The sequence below is a fragment of the Trachurus japonicus genome, chromosome 17, assembly GCF_045865225.1.
Source record: "Trachurus japonicus isolate A0001 chromosome 17, Traja_1.0".
NCBI classification, from domain to species: domain Eukaryota; kingdom Metazoa; phylum Chordata; class Actinopteri; order Carangiformes; family Carangidae; genus Trachurus; species Trachurus japonicus.
Genome location: NC_140923.1, coordinates 19,558,284 through 19,573,341, shown reverse-complemented (window position 1 = coordinate 19,573,341; position 15,058 = coordinate 19,558,284). Strand labels below are relative to the sequence as shown.

The 15,058-nt window shown below is 42.4% G+C and overlaps 1 protein-coding gene across 1 annotated transcript; it reads left to right on the top strand.

Annotated features, from left to right (window-relative positions):
- Window positions 1-1,629: 1,629 nt before the first annotated feature.
- Window positions 1,630-13,699, top strand: LOC146970523 (uncharacterized). Its single transcript, XM_085804029.1, has 3 exons — window positions 1,630-1,958; window positions 8,481-8,771; window positions 11,103-13,699. Exons 1-3 carry the CDS (start codon window positions 1,662-1,664, stop codon window positions 12,570-12,572), a joined length of 2,058 nt encoding a protein of 685 aa, XP_085660155.1. The 5' UTR covers window positions 1,630-1,661; the 3' UTR covers window positions 12,573-13,699.
- Window positions 13,700-15,058: the final 1,359 nt, after the last annotated feature.

Below are 15,058 nucleotides of genomic sequence, written 5' to 3'. Positions count from 1 at the left end.
GGATTTCTATTTTAAACTCCTGGATCCTTCGTCTTTTTGAGGACCATTTATATTTGTGAATATAGTAATTACCGTATAAGATTGAACAAAAAAAAAGTTCTTTGCTTTAGATTGGCCCAGAGCGATTAGAGATATCGCTTTAGATTGGTTTACTAACCTCTGAACTGGATGACGTCATCTCTGAGCGCCGCGCGCAGCCGCAGCACAGCTCATCACTCTGCGACGGTCGGCTTGTGTACCTCTGGAGTTTGCTTCTGCTTATCATACACTATGGTTCGTGTTTGCGCGTTTCCAAATTGCACCAACAAAATGACCACTTGGACGAGCTTAAGCTTCCACAGGCTTCCTTGCCGCAACCGGGAGTTACTAAAGCTCTGGCTAGTTAACCTGAAAATGGACCCCGACACTGAAGTGGGAGCACTGAAGCGAGCGGATCACCGGGTTTGCAGTGCTCACTTCACCCCGGAGGACTATTTTCCAGTAAGACCAACGACAGCAGCCCGAAAAACGCAGCGTCTGAACCTAAGGAGGAATGTTGTCCCGATGGCTGCAAAAGGCAAAAAGGAGGTAATGCATTTCTAATGAAGCTTTGTGTAATGATGTTATTAGGCTATATAAGCTGTGCACATGGATCGGTGTATTATCTCAAAATAAAAAACGGTAAAAGATAAGTTAAATAATTCTCTACAAGGCCTATTTCGAAGCGGTAGTAAAATACTGTAGGCTACTGTAATGCTCATCATTTTCTGTAGTCCATAAGTGTTGAATAACCCTCTGCAGACACCAATGTGTGAATTGGGCTCCTGTACATCATTCATTTGTGTTGTATATTTTTTAGATTCTTATAAAAAGCTTGATGTGTGTTAGGCTAATTGTTGGAAGAACCTCATCCTCAAGTGCCAGCACTTAATTCTTGCTGAGTCTTTCAGTATCTTCATCTTCTGTACAACATGTTCAATATCCTTAAGAGTCAGTGTGTATTTTTAAAAATGGTTTGGGGGTAACTGCTGAATATAGGTACAACAGCTTGCCTATGTTATAAGGAGATCACCAAATAAATGAAATAACTCTCCAGTCATAGGCTACAGCATTTTGGTGGAATAACATAGTGGCATTGCCAGTTTGTTACAATACTCTTTGATACAGTGGATGACTATTATGCTACAGCATTTTGGTGGAATAACATGGTGGCATTGCCAGTTTGTTACAATACTCTTTGATACAGTGGATGACTATACAGTGCTTTGCTTTTTAAAATGCAGATTCTGTATTCCTTATTCCACAGGTGTCCAACATGACAGTCAGTAAAACATATATTAATTCAGACAAGCAAGGTATGTTAGAGAGAGTATATCTCAGTGAGTCATCATTGCGTGTCTATGGGCAGATGCTGTTGTTTCTAAGAGAAAGACAAAGGATTTAAATGTTAGGTTTATAAGTTTTGTTTTCCTGCTATTCTCCCGTTGACACTCCGGTCCAGAGGGAGGCGGTAATGCTCCGTACTCGTTGGTTGTTCACCGCCATTAAAATGAACAACAACAGAAGGAGAAAGAGGAGTGACACAGTGCGCACCTCGGCAGCCAGCAGCGCCTCAGTTGCCGTCGCCTCTGTGTTGTGTGCATCCCATAGACTGTAAAAAGGGTGCATCCTCGTACATAATCATGGTGTACACATGTATTGTAAGAGGTTGCGGTAACAAGCCGAAGAAATGGAGCAGTGTGAAGTTTCACAAAATGCCAACCTCAAATAAGGACAGGATGAAACAGTGGCTACTCTTTCTGGGCATCGATCCCAACACTCCTGTAATGATACTCCGGAAAATGATTGTCTGCTCCGAGCACTTTTTACCGGAGGACTACAAGATAGCGATGGAGAAACGAATGACAGGAATTGTTCAGTCGTCGCACTTGAAAAACGATGCCGTACCGTCTGTCGGCCATACAGGGAGAGCAAACGTGGTAAGTGACTGTTGTGTTTTTCACTCATCGGTCTCTCTGCTGCAACATAGCCTACAACAGGGCGAATGAACACTACGATGCAAATGTTGTTATTGTCGTTGTATTGGGGATAAGCAAGTGCTTGCCCAGGGCATTTAAGTTAGTAAAGTGACTGGCATTACTTCTCATTGTTGGGAAAAATGAGATGCCTCCCTCTGGAGATTGTGGTGATGAGTGTGGAGTTAGCCTACAGCATGTCCTCCCTGTGATGAGGTGGTTCCTCCGCTCCCATCCCACCATCAACATAATGTACTGCATAATACACTCTCTAGCCACTTATTTTTTTTAGGTACACCTGTGTAATCTAATGCAATCAAATAGAGCAACCCTAAAGTACGTGCGGGTCTGAAATCACTCCGCCCAGCAGTAGCGTGTCTGGAATGAAGTTCCGGCTATGCAATTTGACTGTCAAAACAGCTCTGTCTCGTCTTGTTGCATGATTATTTCATAGTGTGGTCGTGAATGTGCAGGTCACAACTTGTCCACGGGAGCGTTTTAGCATTGTTGGATTGTGTATTTGATGAGTTTGATGAGAAAAAGAGGCCCAGTACCGTTCACCTCCATTGCCTTTGCTGAGCAGCTGGCATCTCTGCCTGGCTGATCTCAAAACAGCTTGCACCAATAATTAAAATTAATGAACCTACTCCTGTGATTATAGGGATTATGGTAATAGCCAGGCGTAATTTACCAAAAATGTTGAACTATCCCTTTAACAATAGAGAGGAAGTGAAAACATAATTAAAGGGGTAGTTCAACATTTTGCCAAAATGGCCCATTGCCATAATCCCTATAGTCATAGCAGTAGGTTCGTTACCTTTAATTGTTGGTGCAAGCTGTTTTAAGAAGGGTGGAGCAGAGCCGCGAGCTGCTCAGAGCTACACTACGGAGGCTCATGGGATTTCTTGGTTTTTCTCATCAAACTCATCAAATACACAATCCAACAACTCCAAAACGCTCTGTTGGACAAGTTGTGACCTGCACATTCACCACGCTATGAGATAATAACAGAACGTTACCAGACAGTTAAATTCATGCAAAACCACTGATGCGTGTTGCCCTCAGAGACAGTTTTTCAGCAAGCAGTCTCTGTATTAACCTCGAAAACAACTCCGCCTCGTAACGTTCCATTATTATCTCCTGACGTGCTCCGCCGGCCAGCCTACGGTCGTCACCCCGGGGAGAAAACGACCGCTAATTAACTTACCCGATGGCTTTTAGAGGTTTACCACCGGCTGGTTAAACTCTTTTTAGGGGATAAATGTTGGTCTCATTGATGAAATCTAACAATTGTGGCTGTAGCAGAAGTTTGTTTGTGGTTAGAAAGAAGAGCAGCACTGCCTTGGGGTCTGTACGCACAGAAAACACCACATTTACATCAACAAATAAATGTTTTACAATGAACCAGGCCGATCTCAGAGCTGGCAAGACTCTCCGGTAAGGTATATTGAACGGTTAAATGCCGTTAACGGGACGAGAGCAGTCAAAACGGCGGTTTAAAGCTGGCTACAGCGAGGGTAGGTTCACTTCCTGTTTACAAAGTAAAAGCACCAATTCTATCGCAGTGGCTTTCCTTATGATAAAAGGCAACGGGTATTTTATTTTGTGAAAATAACCGGAAGTACGTTGCTCACTACGGCTAGCTTATACTGACGCCGACTTTATTGGAACAAAATTGTAAACAGCTGGTATTTTGTCAGATTTTCAACACGTTGGGGATCTAAACGACTACTTTCTCACCTGAAAATGTTTCAAATGTTGTGTCAGGATGAAAAAACAGGAAAACTGACATTGCGTGTTTGTTTATTCCAAGAGAGGATAAACAACGACGTTCCGGTTAACTATTTATTAAATTGGATCATCAAAGGAATCAGATACAAGAAACTCCCCTGTTCAGGAAATCGCAGTCTGCAAGCAGTTAGCTGCAACAACCATCTCAAGAGATTTGCATCTGGCTAAGACAAAGGCGTTACATTGGTTTTTAATATTTCGCACTATGTGTGTGTAATTAACTCTTATTGGTCAAAAACAGGTGGGGAGTGGCTGTGGTTTAGACTTAGCCCTCCCTTCGTTGGTGCCCTCTGGCTGGCACAGGTTGGTCCCATCTCTCCAGCACACGAACCTCTGGGCCTGAAACACAACAAACCCTCCCTACACTGACACAACTCTCCACCCCAGGTGTCTGAGGGGTCAGGGCAGATAATACAGACCATTAAAACTCTTCCTCACAATGCTTCATTCAGCGGGCCACAGGCCTCTCATCCTCCCCTCCCTTCGGCCTTGGATATGTTTTGCTTTCACTGTGGCTCTGTGTGCTCTCAACTTTACCTCTGAATGATCAAACAGGTTACTGGTACTCATTGCATTATATTATAACTCAATGGGTTAGTCAAAAATATAAGACACAATAGGTTAGTTAAAACATGAGACTAAACTTTACTACTACTTAAAGTGAATGCATAAACAGGTACATAAAGGCAAATGTTTCACCCCACGCAGGATTAACTTGTTTAATTGGGTAACATGAGTGCTCAATCTAATAAAACAATCATCAGTGAGATATATTCAGTGTTGATCGGTAATGTCAAAGTGGAGAATATGCTCAGTGTTAGTTCTGATGTGTGCAGCTTTGCAGTCTCCAGTGTAGAGACACAGGTTCAGCTTTATCTCATCAGTCAGTAAAACATTGGTGTTCTGTTTTATTTATTAATCAGTAAGGCACAATATCAACTTCAGTTAGTAAAAGGCAAACATTCAGTGTTAAGACAGTTTTCACCCTAACAGTTGCTAAAGTTATATATTTACAGAGTTTAGAGCGTTGCTCGGCGCCGTGTTATGACGACCCCGCCCACGTCAAGGAGGCACTAGTGATACTGGGTGAATTCCAATTCTCCCCTTAGCCCTAGCCCTTGGCCCTAACCCTTCGTTTTGCGCGTTCACGTGAAGTGGTAGGTGTCCCAATTCTGGTTCAGACGAGGATTAGGGGGAAGTGGTAGGGCTATCTCGCCCTCGAAACGGAGATTTTTCAGGGGCACACTACGGACCGAAGTTTCCCAGAATGCATCTTGCGGCAACCGGCAGCTGTTTTATTTCTCACTGTAGCGCTGTTATTACGTCATTTTGTTAAGTTTTAATATTTTTTCATGCAAGAAAGTAGCTGTTTAGATCCCCAATGTGCGGTCGGTTTATCCAAATGACGGCTGTTTAGACGTTTGCTCCGATGTTTTTCGGAGAAGTGAAGCTCCACGTTGGAGCCTCCACCTGTGGAGCAGATCAGCGGCTTTTCACGGAGACACCACACCGTCCGGAGAGCTCGTCGGCCGGCCAACCTCCAGACCTCATCCCGGTAGAAAAGACGATCGCTAATTAACTTACCCACAGGTTTTTAAAGGTTTACCGCCGCGTAGTTACATTCTTTTTAGGAGATAAATGCTGGTCTCATTGATGAAATGTAACAATTGTCACATTAATTTGAATTAAAAGTGAAGCTTCATGTGTTTTGGACACAGGAGCAGCACTGTCTGGGGGCTCTGTAGCCTATACAGAAATCACCACATTTACATCAATAAATAAATGTTTTACAATGAACCGATCAGTCTTCATTAAATTTTATTTTATTTTATTTTATTAAGTTAACGTGGTTTTGAATAGAGGATTTGTGGCAAAAGCTCGTCACGTCTGCTTATGTGAAAGCCAGCAGAGATGACTGATGACGTATGTGATTGTTGAAGTGGTGTCCCAATTCGTAGGGGTTGACTTTCAACCCTGCTCCTTGTAGCTCCGTTTCAAGGGCAAGGGTTAAGGGGTAGGGGTAGGGATGAAAAATAGAATTGGAATTGGGCAACTCAGTTGTAATGGAAACACAACCAAACCGAGCCGAGCCGTGCTAGTGGAAATGCGCCATAAGACTATACCCAGATAGCACACATACGTCGTGCCGACGTATTCCCGACGCATCAAGTTCCGTCGCCAAGACGTCGCATGGAGAGCGTTTGCTCATTGGCAAGATATCGCCGAGACGTCGGCCTTTGATCGAGCTCGACCACCGATCAATAAAAGCAGGAGCGGGAGCGCCAGGCGCTCCATATATTTAGCCTATAAATAATTCATACAACCTTTATTCATTTAGGTCGGGCCTTTTGAACTAGTTAGCCTACAATATTCTACAATCCTACGTAATAAATAAATAAATTATAATCCCTGTGTGCTGCATGTACAATTAAGAGGCAAAAGTCAAGTTTAAAAAAAACTTTATTCAGGGATTATGGCAATGGGCCAATTTGCCAAAATGTTGAACTATCCCTTTAAGTAGCCTACAAACTAAAGGAAACAAGGTGGCAAAAAGCAGTGGCAGAAAGAAAGGAAAGGGAGGTAGTTTAATTTGGTTTGTTTGAGGTTATCTATGGAGGGGGGAGACGGTGATGACGCAGGTGTGGGCATACAGGGTTGAACAGCACGTTGTACAAAACCAGAAACACACCACGGGTGTCTGTCTGTAACTATTGTGGTGATGAAGAAACAGTGTAGCATGTCCCAGTTCACTGTAGCTGAAATACAAGGTGTGAGCTTACAGTCTATGGGTGTGAGGCAAATGACACAGGACCTCAGCCGGCAAAATAATTCATTTATTTTTTAATTCGCCAGAGAGACAAAGTCTTTTTTTCTTTATTTTTATTTTTTGATTGGGAGTTGTATACATCCTGATCCACACTCCCAACCAGTCGGTACTAGCTGTATATGTGACTAATAAAGTACCTTTACCTTTAATGAACTGAAACGCTGTTTGCCGACTGCCATAACATCGGAAGAAGAAGGAGAAGGAGAAGGAGAAGCAATCTGCACGAATCTGCTTCCAGACAAAATCAGATAGTCGTGAGTCGGAAAACCGAGGGGAAAGGAGCGGACACGATGGTTAATGTCTGTTTTTATCCCGGTTGCGGAAAGAAGCAGAGAAGGTATAACACGGACTCGTTTCACAGACTGCCGTTTAGATACGACCGGGCTCTAGTGGACAAGTGGCTTGTTGTATTGAACATAGATGTCAACACGTCGACCGAGACGCTACGGCAGAAGAACTACCGCGTCTGCTGTAAACATTTCGACAAAGACGACTTTGTGTTATCTAAAAAAGCCAACGACCCCAAGAACCCATTAAAAACTTACCTGAAGAAGAATGCCGTCCCACGCGCGGAGCTGCGGGCTGCAGACAGCGTGGAGGTAGCTACCTTTTCCAACTGGGTGGGGGAAAGAGCACTAAGCAACATCTTTTTATGCAGTCCAAGCCACAGACAGAAGTTGTATACGATAGTCTTATAATGAACGAAAGTTTGCCTGGTCCCGTGTAGGACACCCTGAAGATGTTTCATTTATTTTGGTCTGGCCCTTTCTCCACCAAATTATGGGAAGATATTTGCAACCTGATTTTCTATTGAACCATATTTTTCCCTTTGCTTTGAATATACTGTATATTGTTTAGCTTCACTGACAATCCATCTGCAAAAGAAAAACAATTATACCATCATCTTATTATACATTTAGCCAAGTCAAACAATATATTAAAACTATTAAAAATAATCCATCAATATGAAAGCTATCAAGACTAACATAATATCCTGAAAAATTGCCTCTGTGTGTTTGTAGCCCCCTGGCGGTTGTTGTTGTTGTTGTTGTAGTATTGAATCACATTGTAATATACTGATGATGTAAAATCAAAAATGTAAAGTTTTGACAAAACAATTCCAGTAGTGAGAAAGCTCTTCATCCTGTCAGGGAAATCCAGAAATGGGGAGTCAGGACTAGATGAAGAGAGTTGGGGGCTGGATGGGATTCGGGGGGTTGAATGTTGGGAGTCTCCTGTTGGGGCCGGGGGAGACTCCCCCTTTGGGGCTTTTGGGGCTAAGGGAGACTCCTCGTGTTGAGCTGATGGGGCTGGTGGATAATCCACTTGTTGGGGTGCAGATGATGACGTTGTTGGGGCTGGTGGATAATCCAGTTGCTGGGGTGCAGATGATGACGTTGCAGGTTCTTTCTGAGTCTGCTGTCCTCCGTTGTCAATCCTTAACTCAGCGCCCTCACCAGAGCGCCGTCTTATCTGTTGTTTTGGATTGTTTTGTCTCTTGTCCTTGACAGGGACTGCTGGTGCCTGACGCAAAAAGTAAAAGATGTTGGCACTTAGCAGCTGTACTCCTGACTTGTTAAGGCTAAATCCATCTGCCTTAAAGAGGTGCCTGCGTTCCCAAAAGATGTTGAAGTTGTCGATAAAGTTCAGTGATTGAGCAGTACATGTATCTTTAAGCCATCTGTTCAGCATCATCAGCCTGCTGAATCTCTCATCTCCTCGCCGAACTGTTGGCAGAGGCCCACTGAAAAACACCTCAGTATTTAAACACTGAACTTTGTCCAAAAGCCCAAAATCTGACTTAGCAGGACTATCATTTCTTCTAAGTGTTGTTGTTGACTAACAGTCTTTATTCTTGTCTGTTACAGCCACCTGAATACCGCCTAAGTTTGTGCTCCGTCGTGGGATGTGAGTCGAGGCGTCACGTGGTGCAACGATTCAAGTTGCCGGAGGATCCGGAGAGGAGACTGGAGTGGGTCCAGTTCCTGTTCGAGGTCAATGGACAAAGACTGAAGGAGTCGTGCTGGACCGACATCATGATTTGTAGTGAACATTTCACAGATGACTGTTTTGAAACACCGTCTCCGTCTGGCATGCTCCAGCTAAAGCCCGGTGCTGTCCCGTCCCTGGGTCCCGTCAAGTCAGAGCTGGATGACGTGGTGAGTCTGCTGTGACAGATGTGGTAACATCTGCTCATCATCCCCACAGTCCTGCCTACTCAACACGTCAGACAATCAGACACCCTCCATGTAAAACATATCCAACTCCTCCAGCTGACTGGTTGGAATTCATTTTCCCACACACTCCAACAGCAAACTATGTATTTGCGAAATATAGTTTCAATGACTGTTAATATCAGTGAGCAAATGCCTAGATATTTATTCATCCTGTACATAAATGTTTGCTATGGAGTTTTTTTAAAAAGGGACAACGAGGAGTTTCTATTTGGTTATAAAAAAGTCTCACGTTAATGTGGATGAATCTACGCTACCCACACTGTTAATGGGCCCATTTTCGATAAATTTATCGTCGAGCCGACCAGCTTTCTTTACTTTCGGTTTCATGGCGAGTCATGAGAATAACGCTGCCGAAACGCCGTTTATGGTCGGAACTACGACGGTATGTGATCGTCTTCGAACCTCTGACTTTAATTATTGATGAATGAAAACATGAGTCCGTCTTGCGCCGGTCAAAGAATTTCACGATGCGCGCGGAGGGTCATAAATGTAGTGTGAAAACGCTTCGCTTTTCCAAAACTCCTCGTTGTCCCTTTAAAGCTCTCTGCATAGTTGTTTGCAAAATGGCTGGGTATTAATGTTATTGTCTAATCATGTATTAAGTCATCAATCATAAAGACAAGTCAGTGCTAGAGCCCTGTTTTTAATTGTTAACGAGTCAACACAATAACAAATGTAGTACAGTACATACATTTCTGCTTTTCAGTGTAGTGGCCCTGCCCATCCAAGAAGCATGTAAAGACTGTATAATAGCCCTCTCTCCAAATATTGCACAACCCCACAGAGATACATACTGTTAAGAGTTACAGCTATGTAATGCTTTTGTACATTCGTAATTTATCGTCAGTGTATTTTGTAGCATAATAATCACTAACCAGAGCTGAAAAAGTTAGTCAATTGATTAGTTGAGCAGAAGAAGATTAATACCCAGCTGTTTTGCAAACAACTAGCTTTATCACTTCATATTCTCAAAACTTAGACAAAACACTCCACAGCAAATATGTACAGCATTAATAACTATCTAGCCGCGTTTCCACTGCAGGAGTTCCTGGTAAAAGGAAGGGGTAGGAACTTCTACAGGAACCGTCCTCTCACTCGGCCCTCTGGCGGCCGTGTCTCCACTGCAGACAGGAACCACTGGGCTCTTATGGCGATGTGCGACAGTTTCGATCATCGCGTGGTAGATGTGCAGCGTTTTTTTTTTTACCACTCTTGTTGTTTTTTTCTGGCAGTATGTAGACGCTCTCTAAAAAAAAAAGATTCTGTTTTTAATTGCTGCCTCGATCGTCACGTAATCCCGCAATCACGTATTTATCACACTATTTCTTTTCTTTTTTACCAGGCCTAGTACTGCTACTCTCGTCTGTTGCTGAGTTATTCTCTCTTTTTTTCCGGCCGTTTTCCCGTTTTTAGTAACGTTGGGTTTTAAAAATGCTGCTTATTTTGGGGCTTTCTCTTAGGGTCACATCCTGCTTTGAGTCTGACCAATCAGCATAGAGTAAATCTCAAGCCCCACCGGGACTATTTCAGGGCCGATCTGAGTACCTACCCCCAGGCAGGGACTCCGTTCGGCCCTGTAAAGGTTCCTGTAAGCGGCTCTGTGGGGGAGGTTCCTGCAGTAGAGACACGCCCCGTAAAATTACCCCGAAGTTCCTGCATTGGAAACGCAACTAAAGTAAACAATGAAAACTACACAGTAGATATAAATGCATGAACCTGTCAAACATTTCAAGAGATATTCCGGCGTACGTTTAACCCAGAACACCCCCTCGAGAGATCAAGTTTGCCGACCACAACTATTCTAGTCGTAGTGACTTCAGCACAGACAGCCAGATACCAAAATAAAATACTGCTGTCTCTGTAGCCACGAGCCAACTGTGATCAAAAAATCCACTCATAGCCAAAAAATAATGCTCAGTACAGCACCATGCTTCGTCAATGGTACAAATAGGTTCCCAGCACATAATACCTCAGATGCACGGCCCAGACGTCTAATCTCAAAATAATACACTAGTTTAAGTGTACGCTACATACAAAGTTTTTACAGTTCATCAACTGGTCGGAAAAAACTGGTCACAACTGCGGTTGTGAGTTAAGATAGTAATTGAACTTTTTAAAATATATAAATATATAGATGGTCTGTGTGTGTCTTACACTGTCGTTTTGTTTGGAATTACAGTTTCCATAACTCTGTGGGGTTTGAAGAATATAAATAAGCATAATGTTACCATGGTGTCATTTTGTCTTACACAGGAAATACCCACATGTGACAGCCCTGACAACGCAGCCGTCTCTGTTACAGTTTCCCTCAGTGATGAAGAAAGTGATCCCCCGGATGATGATGATAAGGATGACGATGATGATGATGATGATGAAGAAGAAGAAGTTGATGATGAAGAAGTTAAGATGAGTACAGACGAGGAGTGGACTCCACCGGGTGAGGTTTTGCTGGCTGAAGAGCTTGCAGAGGAAGCAGAGGAAGCAGAGGAATCCGAAGAAACGGAGGAAGAAGAGGAATCAAGCGAGGAAGAAGAAGAGTCTGATTCCCAGTCTGGCCTCAAAATTAAGGAGCTCTGCACAGAGTGTGGAAGTTTTTTCAATCGTCTGAAGCCTCACACGTGCGAGTACAAAATTAAGCCCTATTCCTGTGACATTTGTGGCAAAAGATGTGTCGCTGAGAAGTCTCTAAAAGCTCATAGCAGAATCCACGATGAAACCTACGAACATCCGTGCAAATACTGCTATGTTACATTCAAAACAAGGGTAGACAAACTTAAACATGAGAAGATTCACGAGGATAACAAAGATCCCTATAAATGTCCCGACTGTCCAGAGACATTTTCCACCAATAAAGCCCGCAACTTTCACCTGTCAAAACACAGAGGGCCACCAGAATACAAATGTGGAGTCTGTGGGATTGAGTTCACGGATGTACATCATCTCCGGAGACACGCTGCCGTGCACACTGGACTGAGGCCGTACAAGTGTTCGGTGTGTCAGCGAGACTTCAGCCAGACGAGCCATCTCAAATCTCACATGCGTCTGCACACAGGGGAGAGGCCTTATAAGTGTCAGCACTGTGACAAGTGCTTCAATCACAACGTGAGCTTGAAGAGTCATGTCCAGCGTTACCACACATCCAATTCTGGGTTTGCACGTAGAAAGGGTAAGACCAATAAAAGGGCAAGTGACAGTGGTGACAGTAATGAGAACAGGAGAGGTACAGACTCAGAGATTGACAATATGGAAGAAGAGCAAGACGCAGAAGAGCAAGACGCAGAAGAGGAGGTGCAGGAGGAGGTGAAGGAGGAGGCGATTGCTTTGCCAAAAAGTAAAAAGAAGAGGACAGGCCGACCGAGAGGGCGTCCAAAGAGAGGTTCAGATGGCAAATTATTACTGTCAGGGCAAAACAAAGACCAGCGTTCAAACCCTTCAGAGTCTTCAAAATTAAAGTTGCAGAAGTTGAAGGAAACGGGTTCCAGTGACGAGGAGGGTGACAGTGAGCAGCTGGACAGCAACATGTCATTTGACTCAGAAGAGGAGGATGAAGGTCAGGAGAGCCAGACTGTGAAGAGGAAGAGCACAGGGAGATCTAGAAGAAAACCAAAAAATATGACAGTGACTCTGATTTTCACCCAGAATAAAAAGAGATGCAGCCGTGACAACAGCAGTGAGAGCTCAGGGAAACGCAGGGGTAGAGCAAGAAAGGAAACCGTGGCCTGAAATTTAAAAATTGAATTCTGAAAAGAAAGAGAGAAGTAATGATTTTTTACCTAATATTAAGTTGATATGTTAAAAAAATATATGAGAAATTGTTATGGGGCCATGTTTGTACTATTTACACAGTTTCTACAACAAGACCTTATTCATTATGTCATATTAAATAAAATATGCTCAGTCCTTCTAGGGAACAGTAAGAAATTCAGTGGTTGCTCAAAATCAGTGTAAAGCCATGTAAAGCAGCTGACTTTAGGTAGCTGTCTCCATAAGCACTGACTGTATTGTGAGACAGTCAATGTCAGCGTAGGACAAACAAATTCCCTTCAATTCCCCAAATGTGGGAAACTGTACTCCATTCATTTACAGTCTTGTAACACTAATGATACCAGTTTCAAGCGGAAAATACCTATATTTTAATTTTTTATTTATACTCGTGTCCGGACACTGTAGCACAGTCACTCAAACATCAGTGGTTTTTTGGCATATAGGGAAAGGGATAGAAAATAGAATGGATAGATTTCTTTTTTTGAATAGTTTTGTCTTTCCTTTTTTTATATGTCTTTGAACTAGGGGTGTCAACATCTACACGTGTAACCGTGTACACGTCGGTTACAAGCCCCGTGTACACGTGTAGAAAAAATTGTAAACGTTGACACCCCCACTTTGAACTGATAAAGAAATGGTGGGGTTGATATTTTGACCTGATGTATTCATAAAAATGTCATTTCTTTTGTTCAGCCTGAGCTTTAGTGACACAGGATGTTCTCTGTGAAAGAACTTTTTCAAGAACTGTTGTGGTGTTGCACAATAGAAACACGTAAGTTTTGTTGTCTATCTATATTACAACTGATGATGATTGAGAGTTCATGTTGAGATGTTAACCAGCAATACTACAAATGTTCAATACTACAAATGTTCAATACCATGCTATGCTTTTACAGTGTCTGTTCTAATGTTGAGGCTTGTTCACCTCTCTCAGGTTTCTTCTTGTTTACGGCCATACTATACTGACATTAACTTAAAGTGCAAAATAGCTTATCTGCACCTTCATGGGTTTTCTGTTTGTTTGTTACATTAAAAAATGTTTTAAAAAACTGTGTGTGGCTGCCATTTTGGGTCATTTTACCATATCTATTAGATGATATAATAATAATGATGATAATAACAACATTTCTGACAGGATGGTCAGGTGAGCGGCTATGAGTCTAGTATCTTGCCAAAGAAGAAACAGTTGACTTATTTGTCTCTACCTTGCAGTGTTTGGATTAAAATGTGCAGTGGGTGTATCAGTTCCCAGGTTCCCACTCTGATCTAAGCCCCCGAATGACTCCTTGCTTGCTTATGTTTATCCTCTTTCGTTCTCTGCCAGCATTTAAGCTTGCTTCAAGGCCCATCAAGTTTTTCTGAGTGTTGGAGAAACTTCTCCAGCTTTGCTCTTTGGCAAAGAGTCAGACTGTTGGTGGTTGATCCTGTGCCTGTTTGGTAGATTAGACACACTGGTGGTTGGCAGATCTACACAAGGCCATGTTTGGAAAACAGAAGTAAAATTAACTTCTTTGACTTAAACTCAGCTACGACCCCTGTCACTCCTGGGATGTACAGATCTGTGAGTGCGCTGAGGTGAACACACAAGAAGCTCTTAATCAAGTAGCTACTTGGTATTTTCACCGTTTTCATATGAAAATGGCCATCTTTATTCCTGTTTTACCAAGTGCTATATCCCTGAAACAGTATGCAATAAGAAACTGAACATCTTGGGGATTTGGACTCACGGTTGTATAAAAGAAGGAGTTTGAAGATGTAACCTTATCTTTTTTACTATTTAAAATCATGGACGCTTTGAGAGGAAGCGGAAGTGACATTATCACCGAGGGCTTGTCTTCAGCAAGCAATGTAGCTATAAAGTAACATTGCCCTGTAGAGGTTTGTCATTTAATGTGATACATTTATATGAAACGGTTATCTCCTGACAGCTGTTACAAATGTGTGAAAAACAAATGTTTTCTGTTATTGTGATTTGAAGGTTAAGAAATGGACATCCTTAATTTTCAACTGGGTTGAGATGCTTCTGCAGGAAACCACCAAAAGTACAGAGGTCATAGGAAATCAGGTAAAAACAATTATTATCACAGTGTTGTTTATTCTACTCATTGTCATGTAAAGCAGCCGTAGATTAATTTGCAATCTCTCATGGTGTAGTGTTATTACAGGATGTTGAGTTGTGTGACGATACTCAGAACTTCAGGAACACTTCAAGTTTATTAGGCCACTTCCTTTCTGTAAAAACAGACTGATTAATGTTTAAAAAGAGTGGTTTGCTAATACTCCAATTACATCAAATTTACTACCTGAAAATAATGTTAACGAACAGAATTATCATGACTGTTAATTTGGAACAACAACGTTTGTTATTTGATATCCATCCTGTCAAAATGCAACTTGAGCTCTGATAAAATACAAAGTTGAAATAGCAACAGAAGTAGTTATAC